This window comes from Pinus tabuliformis, chromosome X (genome assembly GCF_031772625.1).
Source record: "Pinus tabuliformis cultivar Carrire ecotype Pingquan chromosome X, CPIR1, whole genome shotgun sequence".
NCBI lineage: Eukaryota > Viridiplantae > Streptophyta > Pinopsida > Pinales > Pinaceae > Pinus > Pinus tabuliformis.
The window spans coordinates 691110226-691126752 of record NC_142308.1 but is presented as its reverse complement, the minus strand read 5'-3'; the positions used below and the strand labels follow the sequence as shown (position 1 = coordinate 691126752).

The 16527-nt window shown below is 35.2% G+C and overlaps 1 protein-coding gene across 1 annotated transcript; it reads right to left on the bottom strand.

The window, feature by feature from the left end:
- Positions 1-12745: 12745 nt before the first annotated feature.
- Positions 12746-13537, bottom strand: LOC149141859 (protein BIG GRAIN 1-like B). The gene has a single exon (XM_089451351.1). The coding sequence runs from the start codon at positions 13535-13537 to the stop codon at positions 12746-12748; it is 792 nt and encodes a 263-aa protein (XP_089307477.1).
- Between the last annotated feature and the right edge of the window lie 2990 nt (positions 13538-16527).

Sequence of the window (16527 nt, the reverse complement as noted above, 5' to 3'; positions counted from 1 at the left end):
CGTATATTCCTAACTTTCATGTATGTGCATATCTTCCGTATATGCACGTCATTCATGTATCTGCATCGTATACGCGCAAATTCCATATACAGAAATTGTGCATATGCGGAAACTGTGCATATATGAAAGATATGCGCATATACGGAAATTGAACATATACAGAAGATATGCGCATATCTTTCGTATATCCCTAACTTTCCTGTATATGCATATCTTCTATATATGCACGCCGTTTATGTATCTGCATCGTATATGTACAAATTCTATATACAGAAATTGCGCATATGCGGAAACTGTGCATATACGGAATATGTGCGCATATACGGAAACTGGGCATATACGGAAGATATGTGCATATCTTCCGTATATGCCCAGTTTCCGTATATGTGCACATCTTTCGTACATGCACGTCGTTCATGTATCTGAATCGTAGATGCGCAAATTCTATATACAGAAATTGTGTATATATGGAAACTATGCATATACGGAAGATATGCGCATATACGGAAATTGCGCATATACGGAAGATATGCGCATATCTTCCGTATATTCTTAACTTTCCTGTATGTGCATATCTTCCGTATATGCACGTCATTCATGTATCTGCATCTTCCGTATATGCGCAATTTTTGTATATGGAATTTGTGAACGACGTGCATATACGGAAGATATGCACATACAAGAAAGATAGGGATATATGGAAGACATGCGCATATCTTCCGTATATGCTTAGTTTCCGTATATGCGCACATCTTCCGTATATGCACAGTTTCCGTATATGCGCAATTTCTGTATATGGAATTTGTACATATACGATGCAGATACATAAACGACATGCATATACAGAAGATATGGACATACAGAAAATTTAGGGATATACGGAAGATATGCGCATATCTTCTGTATATGTGCAATTTCCATATATGCGCATATCTTTCTTATATGCGCATATTCTGTATATGGAATTTGCGCATCTACGATGCAGATACATGAACGACGTGCATATACGGAAAATATGCACATACAGGAAAATTAGGGATATACGGAAGACATGCGCATATCTTACGTATATGCGCAATTTCTGTATATTGAATTTGCGCATATACGATGCAGATACATAAATGAAGATATGTACAAATTTAATATACAGAAATTGTGCATATACGAAAACTGTGCATATACGGAAGATGTGCGCATATACGGAAGATATGCGCATGTCTTTCGTATATCCCTGACTTTCTTGTATGTGCATATCTTTCGTATATGCACGTCATTCATGTATCTGCATCGTATACATGCAAATTCAATATACAAAAATTGCACATATCTTCCGTATATGCACATTTTTCGTATATGCGCAATTTCTGTATATGGAATTTGCGCATCTGCGATGCAGATACATGAACGACGTGCATATACGGAAGATATGCACATACAGGAAAGTTATGGATATATGAAAGACATGCGCATATCTTCCGTATATGCCCAGTTTTCGTATATTCGCAGATCTTCCGTATATGCACAGTTTTCGTATATGCGCAATTTCTGTATATTGAATTTGTACACATCTTCGTTTATGTATCTGCATCGTATATGTGTAAATTCAATATACAGAAAGTGCGCATATACGGAAATTGTGCATATACGGAAGATGTGCGCATATACGGAAACTGAGCATGTACAGAAGATATGCGCATGTCTTTCGTATATCCTTAACTTTATTGTATGTGCATATCTTCCGTATATGCATGTCGTTCATGTATCTGCATCACAGATGCGCAAATTCCATATACAGAAATTGCGCATATACAGAAACTGTGCATATCCGGAAGATATGCAGGAATATACGGAAGATATGTGCATATCTTCCGTATATGCACAGTTTTCGTATATGCGTAATTTCTGTATGTGAAATTTGCGCGTATACGATGCAGATACATGAACGACGTGCATATACGAAAGATATGCACATACATGAAAGTTAGGGATATATGGAAGACATGCGTATATCTTCCGTATATGGGAAGTTTCCATGTATCTGCATATCTTCCGTATATGCACAGTTTCCGTATATGCACAATTTCTATATATTGAATTTGTACATATCTTCGTTTATGTATCTGCATCATATATGCGCAAATTCAATATACGGAAGATATGCGCATGTCTTCCGTATATCCCTAACTTTCCTGTATGTGCATATCTTTCACATATGCACGTCGTTCATGTATCTGCATCGTATACGGGCAAATTCCATATACAGAAATTGCGCATATACGGAAACTGTGCATTTATGGAAGATATGTGCATATACGGAAGATATGCGCATATCTTCCGTATATCCCTAACTTTCTTGTATGTGCATATCTTCTGTATATGCACGCCGTTTATGTATCTGCATCGTATATGTACAAATTCCATATACAGAAACTGTGCATATACGGAAAATGTGCGCATATACGGAAACTCGGCATATACGGAAGATATCCGCATATCTTCCGTATATGCCCAATTTCTGTATATGCGCACATCTTCCGTATATGCACGTCGTTCATGTATCTGCATCGTAAATACGCAAATTCCATATACAGAAATTGTGCATATATGGAAACTGTGCATATACGGAAGATATGCGCATATACGGAAATTGCGCATATACAGAAGATATGCGCATATCTTCCGTATATTCTTAACTTTCCTGTATGTGCATATCTTCCGTATATGCACGTCGTTCATGTATCTGCATCTTCCGTATATGCACAGTTTCCGTATATGCGCAATTTATGTATATGGAATTTGCGCATCTGCGATGCAGATACACGAACGACGTGCATATACGGAAGATATGCACATACAGGAAAGACAGGGATATACGGAAGACATGCGCATATCTTCCGTATATTCCCAGTTTCCGTATATGCGCACATCTTCCGTATATCCACAGTTTCCGTATATGCGCAATTTCTGTATATGGAATTTGTGAATATACGATGTAGTTAAATGAACGACGTGCATTTACGAAAGATATGCACATACAAGAAAGTTAGGGATATAAGGAAGATATGCGCATATCTTCATTATATGTCCAATTTCCGTATATGCGCATATCTTCCATATATGCACAGTTTCTGTATATGCGCAATTTCTGGATATGAAATTTGCGCATTTACGATGCAGATACATGAACGACGTGCATATATGGAAGATATGCACATACATGAAAGTTAGGGATATACGGAATACATGCGCATATCTTCTGTATATGCGCAATTTCCGTATATATGCATATCTTCCGTATATGCACAGTTTCCGTATATGCACAATTTCTGTATATTGAATTTGCGCATATACGATGCAGATACATAAACGACTTTCATATACGGAAGATATGCACATACGAGAAAGTTAGGGATATACGGAAGATATGCGCATATCTTCCGTATATGTCCAATTTCCATATATGCACATTTTCCGTATATGCTCAATTTTTGTATATGGAATTTGCGCATCTATGATGCAAATACATGAACGACGTGCATATACGGAAGATATGCACATACAGGAAAGTTAGGGATATACGGAAGACATGCGCATATCTTCCGTATATGCGCATATCTTCCGTATATGCAAAGTTTCCGTATATGCGCAATTTCTGTATATTGCATTTGTGCATATACGATGCAGAAGTATAAACGACTTGTATATACGGAAGATATGCACATATAGGAAAGTTAGGGATATATGGAAGATATGCGCATATCTTCTGTATATGCCCAATTTCCATATATGCCATATCTTCCGTATATGCACAGTTTCCGTATATGCGCAATTTCTATACATGGAATTTGTGCATCTACGATGCAGATACATGAGCGACGTGCATATACAGAAGATATACACATACAGGAAAGTTAGGGATATACGGAAGATATACACATACAGGAAAGTTAGGGATATACGGAAGATATACACATACAGGAAAGTTATGGATATACGGAAGACATGCACATATCTTCCGTATATGCCCAGTTTCCATATATGCGCACATCTTCCTATATGCACCGTTTCCGTATATGCACAATTTCTGTATGTGGAATTTGTGCATATACGATGCAGATACATGAACGAAGTGCATATACGAAAGATATGCACATACAGGAAAGTTAGGGATATACGGAAGATATGCGTATATCTTCCGTATATGGGCAGTTTCCGTATATCTGCATATCTTTCGTATATGCACAGTTTCCGTATATGCGCAATTTCTATATATTGAATTTGTACATATCTTCGTTTATGTATCTGCATCATATATACGCAAATTCAATATACGAAAATTGTGCATATACGGAAGATATGCGCATGTCTTCCGTATATCCCTAACTTTCCTGTATGTGCATATCTTTCGCATATGCACGTCGTTCATGTATCTGCATCGTATACGGGCAAATTCCATATACAGAAATTGCGCATATACGGAAACTGTGCATTTACGGAAGATATGCGCATATCTTCCGTATATCCCTAACTTTCCTGTATGTGCATATCTTCTGTATATGCACGCCGTTTATGTATCTGGATCGTATATGTACAAATTCCATATACGGAAACTGTGCATATACTGAAGATGTGCGCATATACGGAAACTCGGCATATACGAAAGATATCCGTATATCTTCCGTATATGCGCACATCTTCCGTATCTGCATCGTAAATACGCAAATTCCATATACAAAAATTGTGCATATATGGAGTTGTGCATATACGGAAGATATGCGCATATACGGAAATTGCGCATATACAGAAGATATGCGCATATCTTCCGTATATTCTTAACTTTCCTGTATGTGCATATCTTCCGTATATGCACGTCGTTCATGTATCTGCATCTTCCGTATATGCACAGTTTCCGTATATGCACAATTTATGTACATGGAATTTGCGCATCTGCGATGCAGATACACGAACGACGTGCATATACGGAAGATATGCACATACAGGAAAGATAGGGATATACAGAAGACATGCGCATATCTTCCGTATATGCCCAGTTTCCGTATATGCGCACATCTTCCGTATATCCTCAGTTTCCGTATATGTGCAATTTCTGTATATGGAATTTGTGCATATACGATGCAGATACATGAACGACGTGCATATACGGAAGATATGCACATACAGGAAAGTTAGGGATATACGGAAGATATGCGCATATCTTCCTTATATGCCCAATTTCCGTATATGCGCGTATCTTCCATATATGCACAGTTTCTGTATATGCGCAATTTCTGGATATGAAATTTGTGCATTTACGATGCAGATACATGAACGACGTGCATATATGGAAAATATGCACATACAGGAAAGTTAGGGATATACGGAATACATGCGCATATCTTCTGTATATGCGCAATTTCCGTATATATGCATATCTTCCGTATATGCACAGTTTCCGTATATGCACAATTTCTGTATATTGAATTTGCGCATATACGATGCAGATACATAAACGACTTGCATATACGGGAAGGTTAGGGATATACGTAAGATATGCGCATATTTTCCGTATATGTCCAATTTCCGTATATGCACATTTTCCGTATATGCTCAATTTTTGTATATGGAATTTGCGCATCTACGATGCAAATACATGAACGACGTGCATATACGGAAGATATGCACAGACAGGAAAGTTAGGGATATACAGAAGACATGCGCATATCTTCCGTATATGCGCAATTTCCGTATATGCGCATATCTTCCGTATATGCAAAGTTTCCGTATATGCGCAATTTCTGTATATTGCATTTGTGCATATACGATGCAGAAGTATAAACGACTTGTATATACGGAAGATATGCACGTACAGGAAAGTTAGGGATATATGGAAGATATGTGCATATCTTCTGTATATGCCCAATTTCCATATATGCCATATCTTCCGTATATGCACAGTTTCTGTATATGCGCAATTTCTATACATGGAATTTGTGCATTTACGATGCAGGTACATGAACGATGTGCATATACGGAAGATATACACATACAGGAAAGTTAGGGATATATGGAAGACATGCACATATCTTCCGTATATGCTCAGTTTCCATATATGCGCACATATTCCTATATGCACCGTTTCCGTATATGCGCAATTTTTGTATATAGAATTTACGCATCTACGATGCAGATACATGAACGACGTGCATATATGGAAGATATGCACATACAGGAAAGTTAGGGATATACGGAAGACATGCGCATATCTTCCGTATATGCCCAGTTTCCGTATATGCGCACATCTTCTGTATATGCACAGTTTCCGTATATGCGCAATTTCTGTATATGGAATTTGTACATATCTTCGTTTATGTATCTGCATCGTATATGCGCAAATTCCATATACAGGAATTGTGCATATACGGAAATTGGATATATACGGAAGATATGCGCATATCTTCTGTATATCCCTAACTTTCCTGTATGTGCATATTTTCCGTATATGCACGTCATTTATGTATCTACACCGTATATGCACAAATTTCATATACGGAAATTGCGCATATACGAAAATTGTGCATATACGGAAGATATGTGCATATCTTCCGTACATGCACAATTTCCATATATGCGCAATTCTGTATATGGACTGCCTTTTAACTCAAAAACCCTCTCCGACTTCTGGACTGGATTCATTTGAGGCAAATGGCTTTACTAAAGTAGCAAATCGCAGTAAATCCCACAAGAAACAGGCCTCAAACTCCAAAATGTAATATACCATCTCCTCCAAGCCCTGTACAAGCAACAGCTTTGAAGTCATAGCTAACCAAACTGACCCAAGCTTGGATTCTCCCACTCCACCCGAGACAGAGTTGATGAAAGATAAACATTTGAAGCAGGCAGATCCCACAGCGCCTCAGGCAGATCCTCGATTCAAGGGAGCCTCCTCCTCAGATAAGCAAAAGGTACCATCATGGAATACTCAAGTTATGGAGGTGGATGCCCTACAACCTAATGCCAGTTTAGAAGAAGAACCAAGTGAGGAGTTAAATTATCCACAGATCATGGAGGAAGAAACAGAAGCAATAGATATGGGGGAGTTGGACATTCCAGGCCTGGAGTAGGCTTGTACTACAAACAATTTTGACAACATTCCAGATGGACAACTTAAGAATCTGGAGGAAGTCTTATCTCGTGCGCAAAGGCAAAAATCTTTAGGTATCCAGACTGGTGGCCCTTGGGACGGAAGATTTATAACCAAAGATATCAAAAAGCGAGGTAGGAAAACAGATCTCCAGCGAACAATCAGAATAGGACAAATGTTAGTGGACTCAGGCAGGTATTCCAAGCTAACCAAGTACTACAACTCTGATCATAATCCTTCCCAATGAAGTTAATCTCTTGGAATATAAGAGGGCTCAATGGCCCAGGGAAAAATCGAATCCTTAAAAACATGATAAAGCAAGAAAAACCTCAAATCCTTTTCTTGCAAGAGACCAAATGCAATTCAAGTGCACTAGATAGATTTGCAGCAAAAGTATGGCCAGGAAGCTTCAATGCTGCAGTGGATGCTGATGGGGCTTTTGGAGGTCTGGCAATTGTCTGGGACTCCCGAGCAATCAAGCTAGACAATATCCACGCAAGTAGGAATTTCCTACAAGCAACCTTTCACATCATCGGGACAAATATACACGGGCTCTCAACCAATGTATATTTTCCACAGGAGGCATCGCTTAAAGCCGGAATCCTTAACACTCTCTCTGCAATCAACCATGACAGGCCGCACCCTTTATGGATTTCTGGAGGAGACTTTAACATGATTACTAGGCTGGAAGAAAAAAGGGGAGGAAGATGCAGAGGAAGTCAGGAAGGGATACCCCTAAAGGACTTCATTCAGAACAACTAGCTCATCGACCTACCCTTCAATAATGGTGTATTTACTTGGAACAATAGGAGAGCAGGAAAGCAGCAGATCACTTCTCGTCTGGACATGTTTCCACATATGCGCAATTTCTGTATATGGAATTTGCGCATCTACGATGTAGATACATGAATGACGTGCATATACGGAAGATATGTACATACAGAAGTTAGGGATATACGGAAGACATGCGCATATCCTCGGTATATGCCCAGTTTCAATATATGTGCACATCTTCCGTATATGCACAGTTTTCATATATGCGCAATTTCTGTATATAGAATTTGCGCATCTACGATGCAGATACATGAACGACGTGCATATACGGAAGATATGCACATACAAGAAAGTTAGGGATATACGGAAGACATGCGCATATCTTCCGTATATGCCCAGTTTCCGTATATGCGCACATCTTCCGTATATGCACAGTTTCCGTATATGCACAATTTCTGTATATGGAATTTGTACATATCTTCGTTTATGTATCTGCATCGTATACGCGCAAATTCCATATACAGAAATTGTGCATATACGAAAGATATGCGCATATACGGAAATTGGGCATATACGGAAGATATGCGCATATCTTCCGTATATCCCTAACTTTCCTGTATGTGCATATCTTCCGTATATGCACGTCGTTTATGTATCTGCATCATATATGCGCAAATTCCATATACAGAAATTGCACATATACGGAAATTGTGCATATCTTCCGTACATGCACAATTCTGTATATGGACTGCCCTTTAACTCAAAAACCCTCTCCGACCTCTGGACAGGCATCAGAAAGATTTCAATTATCACCGAGAAATAAAAATCATCAAGAAAGCACCGCCACATAATTTCGCCACACCAGAGACACCGAGTACCAGTGGTGTAGCAAACCCTAAGCAATAATGTGCATAATTCATAAAACAAGGAGAGTACCCCTTGAGATACAAATCCCCCACGCAAACAAAGACTAGAAAGAAATGTAAACAAGAAGCAGAACAAACCATCAAAAACCCGAGAAAGGAAGTTCCAGTGGAAACTGCAAATACAAACGTGGCTTAGAATGTAATCGAGAGAAAATTTAACTATAGAAAGATCACAAACATCCCAAGCACCTCCACCTTCTATCACAACATATGATACTTAAGTCTTTAAATGAACGCGAGATATAAAAATATGCAATCCGTTTCTTCCAAAGATATAGAATTTTAGTCTAGTCCTATTGAACCCCAGATACAATATCGCCTCGGTTATTAAAATATTACGAATGCCTTTCCAGGCAAACATGAGGCCTCCTGTGTGGTGTCCACTAGTGTAGTACCATAATCAAATAGAGGATGTAAAGTGCAATGAGAAATAGTAAAAATATACGTAAGATCTCTGGTACCGGGGACAGGAGCATTCCAGAGAGATGTGTGAGATGACTCGTCCTAGCACTAGAGACATGACCAAAAGGGGTGCCAGCCTATGTCTGTTATTCAACCCCCAATCTCTAACAATACATACAACCTAGAAATGTGGAAGACTCATAATATACTAATATCGACAAGCCATGCTCATTCTCCTAAAATCCTTGTCTTCATATAAAAGTGATAAAAGATACATATACCTAGCATTTAGAGAATCATCCATTCAGAAACATTGATGATTAAACTTCCATGGACACCTCATAACTATCTGTTAAATCTCTTGGAATGATTAATCCACTTTTCATTCGAGTCCCAGAAAGCCATGCAATCTATGATACTATGCAATCAAGATCCTTGAAAGCTCAAAGGCAGGTTATTACAAGGATACACATTACCAATGACAATGACTCCAAAACAATCTCATTCAATGTCCATAACAATCTGAAACTGCTACAATATACACTCATAATTTCTCAACCTCACACATGTTACACAACTTGATCCAACCTGCCTAACATTCTCCTGTCCTCCCATGAAATAATTATTTATATATTCAATATAAATTAAGTTTAATTCATATAATTGATTCATAAGCATAGAAATGTATCTTTGTTAGAGTTCTAATACAAGTTTACATAGTAATCCATAGCTTTTGTGATCAGTTAATTAATTCATGATCAAATGAATGAGTGATCAACCACAAGGGAAGTTTTCATATATTGTGCATGTTCATTATATAACTAAAATTTTGTTAGTTTTGCAACATCAATTAGATTTGTCTCCTTGTCTCCTCATCTTCCACAAATATTAACAATTTCTAATTTATTAGTGTTATGCACCCTAAACTTGTAAATAGATAATTATATCCATCTATCTTAATTCAAGAGTGATGCTTAAGAAAAATGCATATACTTGGTTAGTAGTTCTTCTCAAACTCATATTTTTGTGAAGGCTTATGCATGGCTTGTCATTTTTAATAAATATAGGCAATTCAATGTTCATTTATTGGGACACATTTTAATCATCTTGTATGAGGGCACTTATGTTGTTGACTTTTGTATAACGTGCTCAAAGATAAATATGTTTCTTTCTTAATATCTAGTGGTTAGCTTTGACCTGGGATCATAAAGATTGACTTCAATAATTTCAATGTCTTAATTATCGTAACATTTATATTCATAACAAAATAATTATCTTAACATCCAAAGTCATACCATATAAATACATGCATGATAATGCACTGAGATTTTGCAAGCTTCACTTAATTCCCTTAATACATCTTTTTTGGTCTTGACCATGATATATTACAACTAACCTTAGACCTTTTTTGCCTAAATATGTTTGTTCTACATAATATTTCATAAATTTAATAAATTTTTTAATAATGCATCATTTATGATTTCCTACTTAATTTGAACACTTGAAGTTTTAACACTTACTATATGCATTATTTCCATGTTATTAGATCTAGCAATATTGGTTTTTGTTAATGTTATTAAAAATTAACAACATTACATATTTTTTCCAAGTTATTAATGATATAGATATTCATTTTATATAATTAAGTTTAACAATATTATAAATCATTTTCTATGATTCATGTTATTTTTGTATGTTAATTGAGTTAATTTTCATGTTGTTAAACTTAATAAAAATATAAGCTCTTCTAGATTTATGGAGTCCAGCAAAATCAAATGACAAATAGGATCATGAAGAAAACTTTCTTAAGCAAACTATTTAATGCTTTGTTGATTACAACAAGAAGTTAGAACCTCTTGGCTAAGTTAACCCCTCAACTAATCAAGGAAAATCATGAAATCATGGCCCCATTAGAAGGGATCCCTCCAAAGAAAATCCCTACTACAGAAATTTGGAATATGGCCTAGCAATGAGAATTAAAACTATCACAAACTAATAAAGAAGAGGTGTAAGAAGAACCTTTGCACATCCTCTTTCCAAACAAAAAAAATATCTTTCAAATAGATCGAATTTGATAACTTTGTAGTAATCTTGAATAATCGTAATTATACATTTAATGATGTAGAAAAACAAACCAAGAAAAAACTACTTTGAAAAATATAAAAATAATAAAAAATTAGAATACAATCAACTGATAAAAAAAAATGACTCTATGTCACCACTCTACGGGCTCATCAAACTACAACTGATAATGATAATGAAAAAACAAATGGTATAAAAAACCCTAAAGAGTTTACATTTATTTGTGCATTAATTTCTTGTTTTAACGTTTCCATGTTTATAGTGACTTATATAATGTTTCTATAATGTCTTTTGCTTTTGCATTCATACCATTAATGATTTCTGGAATAGTTTACCTAGCATTTTTTAACCCTTTTTTGTTACATTTTAAAATGTAAAAGTAGTTCTAATGTTTTCAAACCTCTCATTTATCAATAATCTTGCTATTTATTAGTAAATTTTTGGTGGTTGCAAAAATAATAAGATGTCCAGGGATTTATAAGAATGTATTCACTTTCTATATTGCAAATTCTATGGATGATTATTGTGAAGGACATTTGGGAAATAGAATGAATAATAAGAGCATAAATAATTATATATATATATATATATATATATATATATATATATATATAGTGGTACGATGCACATCATTGCTCTTTTTATTTCTTGGATTTCCAGTTATGTTTTCTGTCTCGACCAGAGATGGTCATGCTAAAACCTTGACAACCCTGCTAACAATATGCACCCAGCTATATAACGATTATTTGACTATATAAGCAGAGATATATAGTGTGGAATATCTGAACAGGAAGCATTGTATATCTGTATCTGCACTACACGCATATATATTGCTTGTATGGCATTACACAACCACAATGGCTTAGTCTACCTGTGCCACACTAATATTGCTTGTATGACATTACACAACCACAATGGCTGAGTCTACTTGTGCCAAACTCACGGTCACCTGTCAGACACTTTTAGTGTCTGCTTAGAAATAAGCAACCTGCCCTCAGACCAGCTGTCAACTTAGAAATTAGATCCTGAGCAACCTGCCCTAGACCAGCTGTCAGTTTACAAATAAGCAACCTGCCCTCAGACCAACTATAAGATTATGGCAAGTTCCATGAGCTAAGATGGCTCAATGGCATCCAGTAACAACAAGCAGATGTTGTTTATTCAGATCATACATAATGGGTGCAGAGTATAATCGATGGTTGTCACTAAAAACATCTATTTACCAAAGCTTACGCAATTTATGCATGTGAGTTTGTAAAAATTTGAAATTTTCATAGAACCTGCAACTTTGCCAGACACTGTGTTACCAATGTTAAGATTATTATATTAGGGATTACAGAGCACTATTTCTTCATCAAACAATCAATCCCCTTGCAATGGCTTTATTGGTCTCCAAATGAGTAGTCTCATAAACAAGAAGCTATTTTTGGTACACGCTCATGTTCATGTCAATTTCTGCCAAATTCTCCAGCTCAAACAGGTCAGAACTTGAACAACTGACATCGTCATCATCTTCCTCCTCTTCGTCTTGTTTGTCAAGACCCTTAATTACCACAACTTCCATAATGCTCCTTGATTTTTGATACTTAGTAATTATGTCCTTTGCTGCTGCTACATGCCAGTCCTCCTCAAGAATATGAAATTGCAATTCTTTGCTGAGCAGTGAAAGCTTGTATGCATCTGTAGATGGATATGTATGTAGATTATTAACAGGATTCGGCTTATGGAGATACTTGTCCCCAGAGGGGTTAGAGTCCTCATCCAAAGTTCCACTTGTTGGATAGAAAGTCACAGATCTTTGACTCATCCCACTACTGTTCTTCGATCCTCTGGATGTTTTACTCAAACATGGCCTAGATTGTACTGAAGAAGAAGATGAGTCAACAGAGGTGGGTTTTTTCTCAGAAGAATCATATGAATTGGAGTCACTTACAGACGAAAATAATGAAAGCTTCAATTTCTTGGTACTGCCAGCCATAAACAACGAATTGAGAAAATTTGCGAGCTTCCTGCCTGGAGAAGTTGGCTTCTTGGGCTTCTTGGAATCCTTCCGAGCTTGAGAGTTTGACTTTAAATTAGCCTGATAATCTACAGGGATGAAAGGCTTCTCCGTAGAACAAAAATCCCCATCTCTAACAGATGATTTTCCATGTAAAGCTCGAGTGCATTTTCCACCAACAGCCCATTTCCCTGCTCTGTCTTCAAAACCCATATGATGTAAATTTCTTTCTATTTTAGCAATAGCAATAGATGAAGTTTGTCTGCAGAGAGATTCCGCATCTGAAGAGAAATATGGGTAGTTGGAGGTGGAATCACTTGTGTATGTGTTTCTTCTCTATATGCACATATATTCCATATATATGTGCCTCTTCCGTATAGGTACATATACAAAAGATATGCACATATACAAAAGTTGTGCATATATGGAAGATATGCAATACATAAGATGCACATATAGAAAATTTATGTGACTTCCGTATATGCACATCTTTCGTACATGCACAAGTTCTATATATGAACGTATCTTACGTATACCCATAGACATTTTGACAATAGTATTGAACCTTGTTGCTAATGGGCTCTCTTCTCTTGAAAGTGAGATGAAGTTCTTTGCATAGTGAAATGCCTCCCAGGAGGCTTGCTAGAGATTAGTTTTTGAGAGCAAGATATGCCTATGAGGCTCAAGAAACCACTGGAAGCTTCTGGTTGATGAACCTATTTGATTTGGGAAGAATCACTCAGGTGCTTATGAGGAATCTTGAACCACCAGGAGGTGCCTTAGAACTCTGGTCCTTCAACAACGATGCCTAGGCGACTCTCCCAATCAACAATAACAAATTTCTTAATGGTATTCTAATCCCTCTATTCTCCTTGGAATTAGTCCCACCTTGATGTTAGAGGTCGGGGTCTAGGCGGGCTTGGAGGTCGGCCCCTTTAATGTTATGAATGCATAAAACATAATCAACATGTTTTTCTTCAATATGTTTTGTCTAGACAAAATAATACAACATGTTACAAATATTCATAATTGAACTAATACAACATGTTACAAATATTCATAATTGGTGAAATTACAAGCATATATATGTGTGTTTATATAAATAACAAATTTGTAATTTGTAAAAGAGATATTAATTTATATTTTGTTTTTCTTGCCATAAAATTATTAATGTAAAAATCCAATCATGAATGTTTCTCTTATGAATTTAACTAAAAATTAAGTTTTGAGCTACTAGATAATTACCTTGAGAGATTATATTTTGACTTACTTCATAGTGAGCTCTACATGGTAAAAAATATAAATATTCATTATGTTAATAGTTTTAAATGTTGCACCAATTCTTTACATATAAGGTTTGGTTTTTTCTAATTTCATTATTTTAAAAATAAAAAACAATCAATTTTCTTTGTGAAATTAGCCTCACAATTGTATTCCTTGTCCACAATTTTTACGTATTTATTCCTCATTTAAATGGAAATATTGCAGCAATACAAACAATTATCTTATACTTTCTTCTTAAAAAATATCATTTAAAAAGAATTCAAAATCCATATAATTATGGAAAAATTAATATATATGTGTACAATTTTCTACATTCCATATTTAATATAGATTTAAAAAAAAAGAAAGAAAATGATATATGTGTGTGTGTGCTTGCGTGTGTGTGTGTGAGAAAGAGGTGTCCATATCTAATATAATTAAATCTACACCTTTACTTACTTTAATTCATAACTTAGTTGCCTTAAATACTAAGTAAATTATTTATTGATTATTTATAATAAGACATTAAAAAGAGAGAGTAGAAATTGGTTGTCTATGAGCTTCCAAGAAATAATCCACAACTATATTAGCTCAAGGGTGCTTTTTCAAAATCAAGTCATTACAACAATATTCATCAAACTAACAATAATAATAGTTCTAGTGAAGCATGTAAGATAATCCCAATTGAATATTTATTTCTAATAAAATATTAAAATATATAACATAATTATTATAGGTATTCATGAAATATATCCATTAATTATCATTCCTTATTCCTTATTTTGAACATAATTAAAAATAACAAAATATCTCATTAATCTAAATACAATTTTAAACTATGCTTCTTATTTAAAAATAAATAAAAAACTTTAAATAAATTTTTACATTAATTTTAATTCTTTATATTAAATGTAATTAAAAATAAAAATAACTAAATAACTCTTAACCTCAATACAATTTTATACCATGTTATTATTTGAAAAAAAAAGAAAAATATGGCCAAAAATTTCATTTAACAAGAAAATAGAATAACTTAATTTTATACCATGTTTTTATCTCAAAAAAAAAGGAATAACATGACTAGAAATTTCATTTAACAAGAAAATGGAATGACTTTTCCAAATCTGTTGCGTTAAATCCATTTGTATATTATAATTCCTTTTTAAATGAGAAAGGCAAAAGGACGGGCACAGAGAATAATTTTTCAAAAATCACAAATTGGAAATGACTTAAAATGCGTTGACACTTTGTTTTTTCTAAATCAGAATATGTATTAATAATCATTGTAGACTTCAAATTTGAAATCACAAATTGGGCAAATTGGAAATGACTTGGAAATGTGTATACCCTTTTCTTTTTCTAATTTAGAATATATATAATAATCATGGTATACATTAACTCGACCCTCGGGCTATCCCTAATTTCTAAACGGAACGATCTTCCTCACGCTACGGCTTCAAATGACGTAGAAGAACGAAACGAGATGTGTCCACTCTTTTCCGTGAGGTTAGAAGATGCTCACTTCAAATTAAAAATCTTCTCAACATTCTCCCTCGTCAATTAAGATTGAAAGCTTTCAGAAATTCAATTGTCCATCCATTATTCATTCCAAACGTGAAACCATCTGAAAGCTTTAAATTTTAAAAAATTCAAAATTAAAATTGAAAGCTTTTTAAAAATTAAATTTGTTGGCTCTTATTCCAAACGTGTAATCAGAAAATACATAGAAGATTTGCACTGTTATTCATTAAAAGACCAAAATAATATAAATAATTGCCGACTTGATCTGCTTTGTGATTTGTGTGTTAGACGTTATTTTCCAAAGCCTCCACAAAGGCAATGGGAATTGGCTCTAAACAGTGATTGCGATTGCTTGCTCTGGTCAACGAGGACGTCTTTATCTACAACTAATTCCTACTCAACTTTAATTTATACATAAA